Source organism: Aristolochia californica, unplaced genomic scaffold (genome assembly GCF_029961685.1).
Source record: "Aristolochia californica isolate CCGP_79_NKW_82.1479 unplaced genomic scaffold, dmAriCali1.0.hap1 SCAF_5, whole genome shotgun sequence".
Classification (NCBI taxonomy): domain Eukaryota; kingdom Viridiplantae; phylum Streptophyta; class Magnoliopsida; order Piperales; family Aristolochiaceae; genus Aristolochia; species Aristolochia californica.
In genome coordinates, this window is record NW_027182214.1 from 44,364,309 (window position 1) to 44,378,543 (window position 14,235).

Below are 14,235 nucleotides of genomic sequence, written 5' to 3' on the forward strand. Positions count from 1 at the left end.
TTTTGTTTCTAAATCGATTGCTCATGAACGGATATACTAAGAGAAGTCTTCCGTCTGGGACACGATCGATCTGGATCAAAGACGTTCCGAAGATAGAGAAAGAGCTCCGTTTCTTGAACACATAGTTTCAGCGCGAAAAATTTGATGTCCTTCAACACATATGATTCTCGAAAATTTACATAAAGCTTCTAAAAGAAGAGTTTATTTCTTCTAGATTCGTAGTTCTTTCGGTGAATTTAGCTTGAAAAAATGCCAACGAAACTCACGTAAATTAACTACTCATAAAAAAGAAGGTTCTTTACTAGCTCGCAAATGGCTGACAATCTTAACGAGTCTGTTTTATTTTTTTCATTTGCAGTTAACAGGTGGCAACTGTTTTAATGTCTGAAAACTTAATACATATATGGAGATCTTGAGTTTATTAATTGAAAAAAAAAATTGGGATAGGTTTTGGACCCAACTTCACAAAACTTGGTTCGCAGGATGACCACCCCCTCTGGTGTGATGCTTGACCATGGCCAGAAAGCATTCCATAGTTCTAATGTCTAGGTTACGAATCACCGCAGTGCAGTTCTGCTTCTCAACCACTTTACTGTACCAGAACACGAAGGACTGGAATTTGAAGGAGTGATCAGGGTGGAGTAGGAAGAACAGTAGCCCAAAATGTAGAGTTGTGGCCTGCATGATCAATAGTGAGTAATTTCTGTGAGCAATATTTGGGTCATCTACTGCCACATTTTCAAGGATTGATTAGTTAATTAACCTCAAAGATCTATTACTTCTCAAAGGAAGAAAGAGTTAATTCATGTAAGATCTCCGTAATCTGAGACAGAATTAGGATAGCTCAGTATGAAAGAAAACCTGCAAAGAGGAATGACCAAGAATCTCCCAGTTGCTGAGATGGGTCTAGAGTAACTTTAATGGAGTGCCAGAAAAGTCAAAAAGATTTTGCATCTTAACAGGAAGTCGTGTGGCCAAAAAACACAACAAAAAGGCAGGAAAAGCTGTTTGATTGATGGTAATGAAATGCACATTTAGGGTGCAAAACTCAGTAGCCTAGTCACGGTGGAGAAACAGAGCAAAAAATCGTCCGTAAACATGAAAGCTACTCCCGTACAGAAGGGTCCCTACGGGGTACCAGACCGGTTCCTCTTGTCGGGTTACAGTGAAGAACTGTTACTGCTACGTGCCATCTGCTGCAAAAGCCACTTGTGCAATGTCGCCCAATTATTCTATCTAAATTGAATAGCAATCCATCTCCCTTGTGCAATGAGAAAGCTCTGGAAAAGAGATATTCTCATCTTTCCCGTCCCAATAAATATTCCTGAAGAATCTGTCCTCTGGTATTTACTCAAAGGCTTCTTCTTGTATAAGAAATACATACTGCAACCCGATCTTTGGCAACCCTTCTCGGTCTCCGATTGATGTCCATGAGGCAAGGTTTGGAAGTTCGATCAGAAGATCGGACTCCGCAGAAATGGTCTATTTCGTTGAGGGAAGATGTGTTTGACTCTTTCTTTACGAGGGTGGGTAGTACTGCAAAGACAGTGTTTGGTGAAGGATCACTGTTTAGTCCTTTGTTATTTGGGAAGTTTTTTGATCCATCGGATGCGTTTCCTCTGTGGGACTTTGATTCTGAGGTTCTGTTATCCAGCCCGCAGAGCTCCACCTGCTCTACTGTGGATTGGTTTACAACAGATGCTGAATATGTTCTAAGAGCAAAGCTCGCAGGTATGTCTCAATTAGTTTGGAAGTCGGATCGTTGTTTAATCCCTGTTAGAATAATTACATTTGATTTGTTACCTGGGTTCTACCGTGTAGAGTTCTGAAAATTTCTAAAAAACTATATTTTGTGATATTTGTTAACGACAGTTTAGATTGAAACAGATATGAAGAAACACGATGTTCAGATTTATGTGGATAGTGGGAAAGTGGTAGAGATTAGTGGGCAGTGGAGGCGAGGCGACTCTGAAGCCAAGGACTGGAGAACAGGGCGATGGTGGGAGTTTGGATATGTCAGGCGCCTCGAGCTGCCGGAAAACGCAAAGTGGAGAAAACTGGAGGCGAATATTGATGAAGAGCAATATCTGGAGATAAGAATTCCGAAGAATATGTTGGATCCCAATGTTCCAGAGGAGAAAATGGTGGAGCTCAAAAATTCTGAATTTGCATGAATAGAAATCCTGGTTGTACTTTTCATAATCAAGTGTTCTTAAAAAATGATACGAAAAACAATTTATGTGGAGTAAAAGCAGAAAAATGTTAAAATTTCCGATGGACTTTTTATTTATATCCAATGTCTCTCGGCAAGTACAATGGATGATGCAGACGTTACAGTTTTTTTAGCATTAGGCGGATACATACAGCAAAATTGAACTTTCATTTCCATTTCTTTTGGCCTTGCATTGCCTTTGCCTATAAATGGTGTAGCAAGAAATCTATGTATCAATCTCAACAATGACTGATAAAGAGGAAAAGGAAGCCTCGGTGCTTTTCTCAATTCTCACTAGTCATGAGACAAGGGGGCTCTTCCCTCTTTTTCCATTTGATACCAGGTTTGGCACGGTAAGCTCTGCAACATCTGTCCTTGTTAGCTCATGTAGTTAACATTGGAAATGAACTGGGATTGTACACATTGTGTGCAGTTCTTCAGAAAAAAAAAAAAAAAAAAAAAGTGTTAGTTAACCATAACAAAACGAACCCTGTAGAACTTACTGCAATCGTAAAGAATCACATCAGGTTTTGATTCACTAATAATCAACAATCAATATACATTCTCAACATCTGAAAACATGGGTGAGAGAAACCCTCTCAGTCACACAGACAATTGAACAAGTTACAGGGGGGGGGGGAAATCATCACCACCAAGTGCATGCTCCAAGAAAATAAATCAGACGTTGATGTCAGCACGTCTTATTTTGTATTGCCCATCTCCAGAGAGGTATTCATGGTGATAAATCTTGGAAGATTACTCATATTATGCCCTTCAGACATGGAGGATGACATGGGCTGTTGAGGGTAAAGAGTTGGAGGAGGAGTGAGATTTCGCTGAGCAGGAAAGGGAGGAAGTGCATTGGACTTGTAAAAATCACCGTTTATGCTGCCAATATTTAACAAAAAAAAAAAAAAAAAACAGGTCATGACATTTCTTGATAAGTTCACTGCATTCCCAACTGAAAAGATTTATTTAGTAGACACCGTATGGCTCAACACCAAATTTGAGACCTTTTTCCATCCTATGAAATAGGTGGTAAACAGTCGTTATAAAGAGAGCACCAACTTCTACCCTTGTGAACTCAAGAAAATTTAGTGCAGAGCAGCCAAAGAAAACAGCATGAGGCTGCTAGTTGTTGCAAGGAGTGGAAATCAAATGACTAACTCATATATGATGCACCATAAATATTATTGGAAAGCATACAGACCCACCTTTAAATGTAGATTCAGGAGTCAGCATTTGTATGATGCTTATTCAATAAATTAGTAGAGAATCCATTTTTTCTTTTTAAGCCCTCTGGGAGGACACTGCTATCTAAAAGAGAGACAGAAAGAGAACTGGCATGGAGCATATTGGGACAACATCCCCAGAATATCATGATAACGGAAATCAGGAAGTAATATAAACCTAACTCATTGGTGGAGGCACGAACCTTGGATTCTTGTGGAACTGATCATCATCATCAAGTAAATTGTCTGCTGACGAATGAATGGACCTCTGGATTGGCAGTGTCGACCATGAATTTGATGCTAAAGAAGACCAAAAGAGAATATAAGTAGAAGAGCAGTTCAATGTAACATACGAAAGTAGCTTACAAGATTCATTACAAACAAGCTCTCAACAATCAAGCAAAGTTCTACTTTGAGAAAGAGAGCTCCTGTATCTCCCTGCCAAGTTACCTATGAACTTGTTTAACTACAATGACTGAATCTTCATCCTTATCAGCACAAACTGAATTGTTCACTCATCTGCTCAATGAGCAAATGATTAAACATCCAAACTGATATACTTATTCATATATATAAAACAAAATCTTCTGCTGTATCTGCGACAAACCATCTTTAATGCATGACAAGCCAAAAAATTCACTTGTTTAATACAACTTTGCACAAGAAAAGAGGCCAACATCCATCAATATGTTACTTGAAGGGGATTGGAGGAATACCACTGATCTAAAGTGCATTGAAATTTCCATGATGCTTTAAAAACTTGGATCTTTTTCATGATGGGTTAAGGGGACCTCTCTATACAAAAAAAGTGCAGTCAGCATCAATCTGATTTTTTAATTTATGGGATGGGAATAAACATTTTGTGTTTAATTATGAATGGTGACAGAAGGTTCCTGAAGACACATACTGTAATTCTCCTGTGTGACTAGCTTTACCAGTGAAAACTTCTGGGTTCACTTTTGCCCCTAATTTCTCATCCTCTCGATATCCTAGTGGAGACTCAGGGATAAAACATCACTGAAGACATAAGCAGCTTTTAGATACAATTACTATTCTGAAAACGTTAGTAGGTGATAAAAAGCTGTTTTAAATTGAATTTCTCTTCAGAAGAAAAATATCACAAGACCAATTTTAAGAATTTGTAACTTCCATGAGGAGAACATTCTCACATGGATTTTAGCTTGAAAAAAATCCTCATAAGTGGGGCAAAAATTTCATAATTTCGACTAATAATTTTGAGACAAACTGACCCAACTTCTTAAGACCACAACTAAGAAACTAAAGAAAAAAAATTTCTTTCATATATTGAAAGGAAAACTGGAATGTGTACACTCTCCACTATTACATTATTCCCAAGCAAATATTAACTAAGGGCCTTTCCCTCATCCCCGTAAATGCAAGAAGTAGCTTTTTACCTTGCAAAAAACACCCTTCTCTGACGAATGGGGGAATCTTTAAAATCAATGACAAGAAATGCATTGAGAGCATTTCATCCCCCTTCCTTGGCTGGCTTGTGGACACTGCTTCACCAACTTTAGCAACCGCAAACATGAGAGGGTATATTTGCATTCGTGTTATTCAAATTCAGGATTATATTTATATTATGGGTGCTACAGTTGTGATTAGAACTTCTAAGCAGTACCTCAGTGGGATAGATTACATGCTAGAGCCCTTCAAAACCTATTTCAAGTCCAAAAGGAGATGTTAATTACTCAAAGTGTCAGCATAATATCATTGCAGGGTCAAATTAATGCTTCTAAAGATTTTTGAAGACCATATCTTGTGGTGTGGATCTAAAAAAGATTGATACAATTGTTCCAGGGGGCTGCAAATGCATCTTCTGATTCACCTTCAGCAACAATCAGAGATAATAATATACACCTGTTCTTAAAGGAAAAATCAGAAAGGTGATGTGCTCACCTTACTAACACAAAGCAACAACCAACTTGACTATAAATTGAAATGCCTTCACTTGTTCTGCGTACAAATGATAGATCTGGCTCTTTCTATAGCAGAATCTCCTCGTTTTATTATGGTCTCAAGAAAATCAACCTTCTCTGCCAGCACCTCAACATTCATATTAGCTGATTGAACCAATTTGTCAGCAGTCTCCAATGCAGAACATAGCTTCAGAGTTAGCGCCGTCCATGAATGATCAGAGGGCTCCATCCCAGTCAATGCCTTTTTTAGTTCATAATAATTTTTCTCAAATAGATGTTGGAGTTGATATAGTGAAACAAGCTCATTGTGATCTACAACTGACGGAGGAGGAGGAAAAGAAGGTTGGTGCTCCTCGTTGGCGTCACCAACGTCAGCCAATAGATATCCTACACAAAGCAGCGGCCCTCCCACACCCCTCATTATTTTTCTCTCTCTTCGTCCCGCTGCGTTTTCTTGGTTTTTAGGTATTCGATTCGATGGCTGGTCCTGCACTTCATATCACCAGTAATCTCCACAAGAACAGGTCCCTTGTTTGAAATGGTGAAATCTGCTTGCATCTCTCACAACAATTTCTCGTTTGGTCACCAAGGCTATTAACTTGATTACATTATGGCAATCGCCACATAACCGATGGTTTTGCACCACTTGCAGTGAAGTGGAAGCAGGGGTACTGATGAGTCCAAAGGCGATTGCCAACTTCTCACTGTGGTAAGTGGCCATTTGCTCTTCAGGTTCCTCCACATCAGGAAGTAAAGATCTTGTTTTGTCCGGAACATATCCATATTTCTGTATGTCCTTCATCAACTCATTTAAGGTTCTGTAAATACCCTCCCTTAGTGGATGTGAAGTTTCTCCAAAAGAAAATTGATGAGCCCGTTTGTTTATCTCAATCCAACTACAAGCAGGAAGCATTCTAAGGCCTCTCTGTTTTAATGCTTTTACAACCTTCACAGCTTCATCAGGTCTACTTGAGCTGTTATAAATGTTCAAAAGCACCATATAGTTACTTAACTTCTGAGGCTCCATTCCGAGAAGCCTCTCTGCCGCAAACTTGCCAAGCTCTAAATTCTTGTGAATCCTACACGCAGTAAGCAAGGCAGACCACATGTTCTTGGTCGGCTCGAAGGGGGCTTCCTTTATCAATGCAAGTGCCTCATCCAAATAACCTTCACGGCCTAGCAACTCAATCATACAGGCATAATGCATTGCCCTTGGCTTGACCCTGTGATCTCTACTCATAGACTCAAAAATATCCCAACCTTCATCAGCTAATCCTGAATAGCTACAAGCAGATAAAACAGCAAGAAACGTAACATGGTTTGGAACCATTCCTTCTTGAAGCATTTTTTTAAACACTTTAATAGCCTCTTCCCCCTGGCCATGGTTACCATATCCAGCAATCAGAGCATTCCAGGAAATGATATTTTTGTGCAACATCTTATCAAAAACACTTCGAGCATCTTCAACTCGCCCCCACTTGCTATAAAAATCAACTAATGCTGTATTGGCAACTATGTCAGTCCCGAATCCATGTCGTACCAACCCAGCATGAGCTTGCTTAGCATGTTCAAGGGATGCCAATTTAGCACAAATACTGATGATTACTGAGAATGTAAAGTGATCCATCTTTACACCTGAACTCTGCATCTCATAATACAAATCAAGAGCATCCTCACCATATCCATGAAGGGCATACCCTGCAATAATAGAATTCCATCCAACAACTGTCTTCTCTGGCATCTGATAAAAAACCTGTTTAGCATCCTTGAGGATCCCACACTTGCTATACATGTCAATCAGTGCACATGAGACAAATATATTGGAATCTAAACCCATCCTGACCACACAAGAATGAATCTGTCTTCCGATATATACTAAACCCAGCCCCACAGAAGCACGAATAATGATTGCAAATGTGTGAGTCCCAACATCAGAATACTCCTTCCACATAAGCAAAAACAAACCGAGAGCCTCCTCATAATTTCCTGAATCAACAAGGCCACCAATTATGGTGTTCCAAGAGATCACGTTCTTTTCCGGCATTTCTGCAAACAGTCTTCTTGCATCCACCATCATCCCACATTTTACATGCATTGCAAGAACCCTATTTCTAAGATACTGATCAGGCACGAACCCAGTCTCTTTAATGTGATTACAGACCTTTTTAGCTCCACGAATTGATTTTAACGCAATACAAGCATCAATTATAGCTTCATATGTGGTATCACCAAATAAATACTCACTGCCGTAGTCTTCAAGAATTTCAAGCAACTCGAGGGCTTCTTCAAACCTTTTGAAGTAAACCAGTTTCTCAATTTGGCTAGATAGACTCGTAGTCAGTCTTACGGAATGGGTATTTGGAGAATCAGTTCTAGAGCAGATACCATCCACAAGCTGATTGCTTTTATGTCTAGGCTTCGGATGCAAGCCTGATTCAAGAGCAGAAGACTTAACGCGGTAAACGGATTTCCTTCTCTTCGAAGAAAAACCAAAGCAAGGCGAAAAGCCGGTCTTTTGGGGTGAGACTATATGCAAATTTGCCATAAAAAACGACTGGATATGATCCGCTGGTAAGTACTCGACGCATGCGAATATTGTTTTTTCCATGAAAAATCCGGGTAGGAAAAAGAAGCAGCAGAGAAACACCTTTGCACTTGCCGGTGAAATCAACGATGGGATCTATAATCTATTCGAGGAACAGCACGAAATACACCCCCCTCGATATATTTGATCGATCAAGTGGGAAATCTCCCCTCGAAAGATCCGCCCCTCTTGACGACAAGTTCGCTTGGGTAGCTCGATTAGTTTAACGACATTAAGACCTCGGATGGTTCAATCCACCAGGAAATTTTTTCCAGCCTTGGTTTTCGGTGACAGCGCATGCAACATTCCAAAGTTCATTTGACGAAGTCATGGCAATCTTGAAATTAGTTGGTTTGTTCTGTCTTTAGGAGAGTGAGTTACGGTTTAGTTTACTTAGTTAAATAAGTTTTGTACATTGGACTTGGATCGTGCCGTGTCACGTCTAATTTTAGTTTATTTCCGTTGTGTAATAGTCTATTTATATAGACTGGTTGTTTATTAATGTATTATCAAAGAGTTAATTATCTGTTTCAATTGTCTTTTGTATTTATCAGTAGTATCAGGTCGAGTTAGCGACTCCCTGAAGAAATTATGTTCGGTGACGATGCAGCTGCAGTTTTAGCCTTCGTCTTCCGTTCGATTTCCTGTGCCGCAGCTATAGAAGGAGAAAGGAGAGACCAAGACCTCTCCAAAAATTTTTTTTGGAACGATCCCGAAAATCAGAGCTTCCGTCACTGAAGATACAGGTGAAAACAAAAAATTTCGACACTCGTCGCTGAAGAAACAAAGCCAAAAAATTTTCGGCACCCGTCGTTGCCATTGCCGTCAGGAAGAAATCCCGAAATCAAAGTCGCAAAGGAGAGCGAAGAAAACATTGGAGCTTGTTCATTTCGACATTTGTAGGCCGATAACACCACATTCTAATGGAGGTAAAAGATATGTCGTTACTTTCATTGATGATTATAGTCGTAAGATATGAGTTTATTTTTTGCAAGAAAAATCTGAAGCTTTTGTAGCTTTTAAAAGTTATAAAGCTCTAGTTGAAAAAGAAGTTGGCAACCCAATAAAAGTTCTTCGCACGGATCGTAGTGGAGAATATAACTCACATGCATTTGAAAAACTTTGTGAGAACCATGGAATCAGGAGACAACTTACAGTAGCTTATACACCCCAACAAAATGGTGTATGTGAGAGGAAGAATCGTACTATTATGAGTATGGTGCGAAGCCTTTTAACTACAAGTGGCATTCCAAAAAGTTTATGGCCTGAAGCAGTTAATTGGAGTATCCATATATTAAACAGAAGTCTCACACTTGTTGTTCACAATATGACACCAGAGGAAGCATGGAACGGAAGGAAGCCTGTTGTAGATTATTTCTGGATTTTTGGGTGTATTGCCTATGCCCATATTTCATATGAGAAGAGAAGGAAACTAGATAACAATGGAGAAAAATGTACATTTCTTGGTGTTAGTGATAAGTCAAAAGCCTATAAACTGTACAATCCTAGCACCATGAAAATTGCCATCAGCCGTGATGTGGTATTTGATGAAAAAAACACCTGGTCATGGAATCAAAATGGTGTTAAAGAAAGTATTCCAACAAACTTTGATGATGATGAGAAGGGCAAAAACATATGGAGAATGAGCAAAAAGAGGAAGTCACTCAAAATGTTTTATCCGATCAAAGCCCACTTGCAGCTGAATCACAACGGCCTCAACGTGTTCGAAGAAGACCAGCATGGATGACTTATTATGAAGTAACTGGAGTTGACCAAGGTGACGATTTACTTACACATTTTTCTCTGTTTTCAGATTGTGATTCTACCATTTTTGAAGTGGCTGTCAAATAACTAAAATGGAGAAAGGCTATGGATGCTGAAATTATAGCCATTAAAAAAATGATACATGGGAGCTATGTGATCTTCCAAAAGGGCAGAAGATAATTGGTGTAAAGTGGGTTTACAAGACGAGGTCCCCAGATAGAATCCAAAGCCTTGTGCTCTGCAGAGGCGACATTAGCTCTACCTCCTGTGAAGCTTGTGTGAACGAAGCAAGCCAAGTCGTGATGCAAAGATGCCCTTGCAGCAAAGGTGCTGCAATTTGGTACGAGTTGTGTTTCTTGCGTTACTCGGACTGAGACTTCTTTTCTTCTTTGGATAAGTGAAATGTATTTCATTTACACTAGGCAAAACATGCCAAAAGTTGTTAATTCGCAACATAAGTGGAAGGGGAAAGTAAAATATAATTGTATATCACTTTCCCTCGTTTTAGGCATAATGGGAGGGAAAGTGGATTCAGAGGGGTCGAGCTCTGAATTCACTTTCCCTCTCTCAATTACATTGGGCTCGGGCTCAGGCTCGGGAGGGCTCTGTTGAACGAAGGTTTCGAAGAAAAAAACTTTCTCTCTCGCTCGCGATCTACCTTATGCAATTTCAATCGCCATCTGTGCGACCTGTCTCCGGCGTTCGAGTCCCTTCCTCTCGCCGTCCCCATCACCGACGACCTTCGGGGAGTTCTCTCCCCTCTCTGACTCCTCTCGCGCTTGGGACCTTCGACGATTTCAGTCGCCCCCTCTGCCTTCCTCTCGCTGGCACTCAACTCTTTTCCTCTCGCCGTCCCCTGCACCAACGATTTCTCTCCCCTCTGCAACCTCCGTTACTGTTATTCGTTCCACTCGTTGAGCGAGGAAGACGAGCTACAGTAAATAGTTATTATTATTATTATTTTATTTTAAATAACCATTGTTATTATTTATGTTTTGTTTTACTTTTTTTATAATCTCGTTTTTCTGTTTTTGATTATATATTGATATTTTGGACATTTTCATTATGCAATACTTAGTATTTAATTACTTCCCAAATTTATTTTTTAATTATAAAGTATAATTAAAACTAATAATTTTTTTTTATTTTCTTTCGTTCCTTGTAAAATAATTTAAAATTTTTTTAATCAAGTGGAGTTTCTAAACACTCGACCTAACCTCGAGCCATATTTTTAAGAACTCAACTTTACCTCGAACCCTTAACCTTAAACCCCCTACTTCTAATTTGACAAAACAAAAACTAGATCCACCCTGTTTCCCCACCCTAATTTGACAAATATTTTGTGTGTTGTATTTTTGTATATACAATTGTAATTTTTTTATATTAAATAAGTGATTGAGTTATATTTTTATTATTTTTATTTTTATTATTACGATGTTTGTATAGTACACTGTGTAGTACGATGTTTGTATAATTATTTCATATTTAGATATTATAAAATTATAATTTTAATAATATAAAAGTAAACATTTATTTATTGTTATATTTAATATATTTTATTTATTAACTAATATTTATTTTCTGAAAGTCAGATATATCAAAATATTTTATTTAATAAATAATTTGTCTGCACTTTACACCACACTTTCCATTGTGCACACTAACACAAACAAGTACTTTACACTGCACTTTCCATTACGCACACTAACACAAACAAGTACTTTACATTCCCTCTCACTTTGCGAGCGACGAAGTTGGTTTTAATGATTTTCAGAGGATTTATGGGCTTATTCAATGTACCAGAGATTTGTCCAAAGATGATTGCAGAATGTGCCTACAAATAGCAGTCAGCCGAATCCTGACGTTCTGTGATAAGAAGCTGGGTGCCAGAGTTTTAGGTTTGAGTTGTCAGTTGAGGTACGAAGTCTATCCTTTCTTTCAAGCGTCATAGCCGGAGGCGCCTCTTACCCCGTCTCCTCCTTTACCGACGCCCCCCTCGTGAAGCTCTTAAGTAGTGGTGGCTTTGAGCCGAGCTTGATTTAAATATTTCGAATTTGTGCTCGAGCCGAGCCTTGCCTCAAGCCTAAAATTGTTGTTAAGCTCGAGCCTAATAATTTTAACCGAGATCAAGCCAAGATCGAGCTTGAACATTTATTTAAAACTTTTCAAAAATTACATGTCTCAAGTTCGAACTCCAACATACATTTAAAACTTTTCAAAACATATATGTAAAATAAATTGTATATAAAATTATGCATATATTTTACATAAAATTGGGCATGACCTCTACATAAAATTAGGCATAAGGGTGATATCAATTCCAGCTAAGTCTGAACCTTCCTATATTCGAGCTGAGCTTGATTTAAAGATTTTGAACTCGAGCTCGACCCAACCTAGCCTCGAGCTTAATAATTTTAACCGAGTTCGAGGTTAACATTCATTTAATACTCTACATAAAATATATGTCAAATAAATTATCGATAAAATTATGCATACATTTAAAAAAAATGATAGGGGAGGTTCGGGATTGAATCTCAATAATATATTAAAACCCACCAATATTAATCTTCTTTACCCCAAATGTTGTCTAGATTATTTTTTAATTTTTTAATTTGGCCATAAATTTACTATGACCTCCTTAGTGATCCTGGTTGAAAATTTATATTGTAGGAAAAACTAGAAATGTTTTTCCTAGGATACATATTTCCAAAAAAAAAACCCTTTAAATAAAGTCCTATTACTATTAGAGACTTACGAGAAAATTATAAGAAATATTTTAAAATTTTCTTAGGAAAGTTAAATGGACCTCTTATTGCCTCTTCTTGGGAAATAAATAAAAATAATAATCAATCTAATATATTACTATACTTATTGATAAATTTTTAAACAAATAAATTGTCAAACACAAAATTGCTATGAAAATTGCCTCATGCTAAAAGTATTATAACATTAAATGTGACTATGATTTTTTATTATTAGTCATCGAAAACTCTTTATGGGAGTGGGAAAGTCATTTTGAAATTCTCTTTTAAAATCATAATAAAATCTCTCATATATTTTATTGAAAACTTTCTAAACTTCAAAACTTAAAATTTATATGGGAATTTATTATAAATTTTTACTTCATGTTAGAAGAATACATTTAATATTCTATCTAATTATTTTTAAGTTTTATTTCATAAAATATTGTCAACAAGTATTATTTCTTTAAATTATTGTAATGTAATCTATAAAATTGTTTTCTTGTTCCAACTACTCTTGTGGCTTTCTAAATGCTTTAATGTTTGTTTCTTGATTGTTCCATACAAGTTTTAAAATTTTTCTAAGCTGCTTTTCCACAAAAATCAAATCATGGCCGACTATATCCCACACCAACCTCTTGTGAAAATCCTAGGCAAAAGTACTTCCTAGGAGGTCACCCATCTTAAAATTACTCTGGCCCAGGTTCGCTTAACTACGAAGTTCTAAGTCAGATACCTAGCCAATACAACCCGAAAAGACTAGTCGTTTAAAGTGTGGAAAGTCAAGTATCTAACTCAGACCACAAACTCTAACAAGAGTGGACGGAACCACTCTGACACCTCTGTCACAAATTGGGTCAGGATCGAACCCTAAACTCATTAAACTTGAGGAAGAACTCAAGTATGAAGCAACTGTCGAACACCATCATTTCGACAAACTCACAGTTGCTGAGCGAAATGTCTTCGAAGTAGCAATTTCGTGTATTTTTCCCTTTTTCGAGAGCGAAAATCATGAAGTTACAGCCACTTGTGCTCTTCCATGGTCAATAGCTTCTTTTTTCTTCTGTGGCAAGATCTGATAGACACAATTTGGGGTTAGTATGTGACACTGTCAAATCTACGAATTCGAGAAGAACCAAGACAAGTGTGGGTGGCGCCGTTTGTCGATTGATGTCATTTAAGGAATTTAGTTTATCCCCTTTGGAATCCTTCCATTCTGTTATGTCTGTTTCTTCGTTCTTCATCGTACTGGCCTTGCCCTTCTTCTTCCCCACTGGTACATAGGTCAAAAAAGAGTAATCAGAGCAATATGCAAACAATTGGCAGGATTGGTTTTCTGTTGCAGTCTAGATGAGTGTGGTTGAAGATTTTCTTCTGCTTGATATGGGAATGATGTCAATTGGCCTCTGCTTGTGCTTCTTATACAACATTTCAATCCCAGATAATGAAATAAAGAAAGAGTGGCAAAAATTTACCTGAACCATTCCTTGTAAATCAAAGAGGCTAATCCACGATTTCTGCGAGAAAATTGTGTTGCAATGGCAGAGACGAAATGGAAGTCCCGTGACGTGACTGTCTTCTCGATCCCGAGAATCCCGACTCCCCACTCCCCCAAATCCCCTGAATCCTATGTCGCTCGTTAAATTAATAAGTCGGCTCGCGAGCTGTCAAACCGAACCTGGATTCGGTCGAGCTCGGCTCGTTAATTTAAACAAGCCGATCCCGGATCTTGAACTCGGCTCAATATCTAGGGATACCAAAT

The 14,235-nt window shown here is 38.1% G+C and overlaps 3 protein-coding genes and 1 pseudogene across 5 annotated transcripts; 2 read left to right on the forward strand and 2 right to left on the reverse strand.

Moving 5' to 3' along the window:
• Positions 1–1,377: 1,377 nt before the first annotated feature.
• LOC137965614 (21.7 kDa class VI heat shock protein-like) lies at positions 1,378–2,268 on the forward strand. Its single transcript, XM_068811884.1, has 2 exons — positions 1,378–1,731; positions 1,888–2,268. The coding sequence occupies exons 1-2, from the start codon at positions 1,425–1,427 to the stop codon at positions 2,172–2,174; spliced, it is 594 nt and encodes a 197-aa protein (XP_068667985.1). The 5' UTR covers positions 1,378–1,424; the 3' UTR covers positions 2,175–2,268.
• Positions 2,269–2,583: 315 nt separating this feature from the next.
• On the reverse strand, positions 2,584–8,323 carry LOC137965603 (pentatricopeptide repeat-containing protein At5g50390, chloroplastic). Of its 3 annotated transcripts, none has more exons than XM_068811874.1 (4): positions 5,365–8,323; positions 3,648–3,744; positions 2,863–3,100; positions 2,584–2,647 (listed from the first exon to the last, which is right to left on the reverse strand). In XM_068811874.1, the coding sequence occupies exon 1, from the start codon at positions 7,990–7,992 to the stop codon at positions 5,884–5,886; it is 2,109 nt and encodes a 702-aa protein (XP_068667975.1). In that variant the 5' UTR covers positions 7,993–8,323; the 3' UTR covers positions 2,584–2,647; positions 2,863–3,100; positions 3,648–3,744; positions 5,365–5,883. The 3 variants fall into 3 exon arrangements, with proteins under 3 accessions (XP_068667975.1, XP_068667976.1, XP_068667974.1); XM_068811875.1 differs by lacking the exon at positions 2,584–2,647 and adding an exon at positions 4,860–5,124 and having other exon boundaries at positions 2,736–3,100; XM_068811873.1 differs by lacking the exon at positions 2,584–2,647 and having other exon boundaries at positions 2,736–3,100.
• Positions 5,413–5,805, reverse strand: LOC137965437 (uncharacterized). Its single transcript, XM_068811718.1, has one exon. The coding sequence runs from the start codon at positions 5,803–5,805 to the stop codon at positions 5,413–5,415; it is 393 nt and encodes a 130-aa protein (XP_068667819.1).
• A 972-nt stretch (positions 8,324–9,295) lies between the features above and the next one.
• On the forward strand, positions 9,296–11,683 carry LOC137965438 (antimicrobial ginkbilobin-2-like protein; annotated as a pseudogene).
• The last annotated feature ends 2,552 nt before the right edge of the window (positions 11,684–14,235 follow it).

Bases quoted from the DNA above. Each gene is read 5' to 3' on its own strand.
- LOC137965614 (XM_068811884.1), top strand. From the start codon at position 1,425: ATGTCCATGAGGCAAGGTTTGGAAGTTCGATCAGAAGATCGGACTCCG. The intron at 1,732-1,887 runs GTATGTCTCAAT...AGATTGAAACAG, and splicing joins TCTAAGAGCAAAGCTCGCAG to ATATGAAGAAACACGATGTT.
- LOC137965437 (XM_068811718.1), bottom strand. From the start codon at position 5,805: ATGAGGGGTGTGGGAGGGCCGCTGCTTTGTGTAGGATATCTATTGGCT.
- LOC137965603 (XM_068811874.1), bottom strand. From the start codon at position 7,992: ATGGAAAAAACAATATTCGCATGCGTCGAGTACTTACCAGCGGATCAT.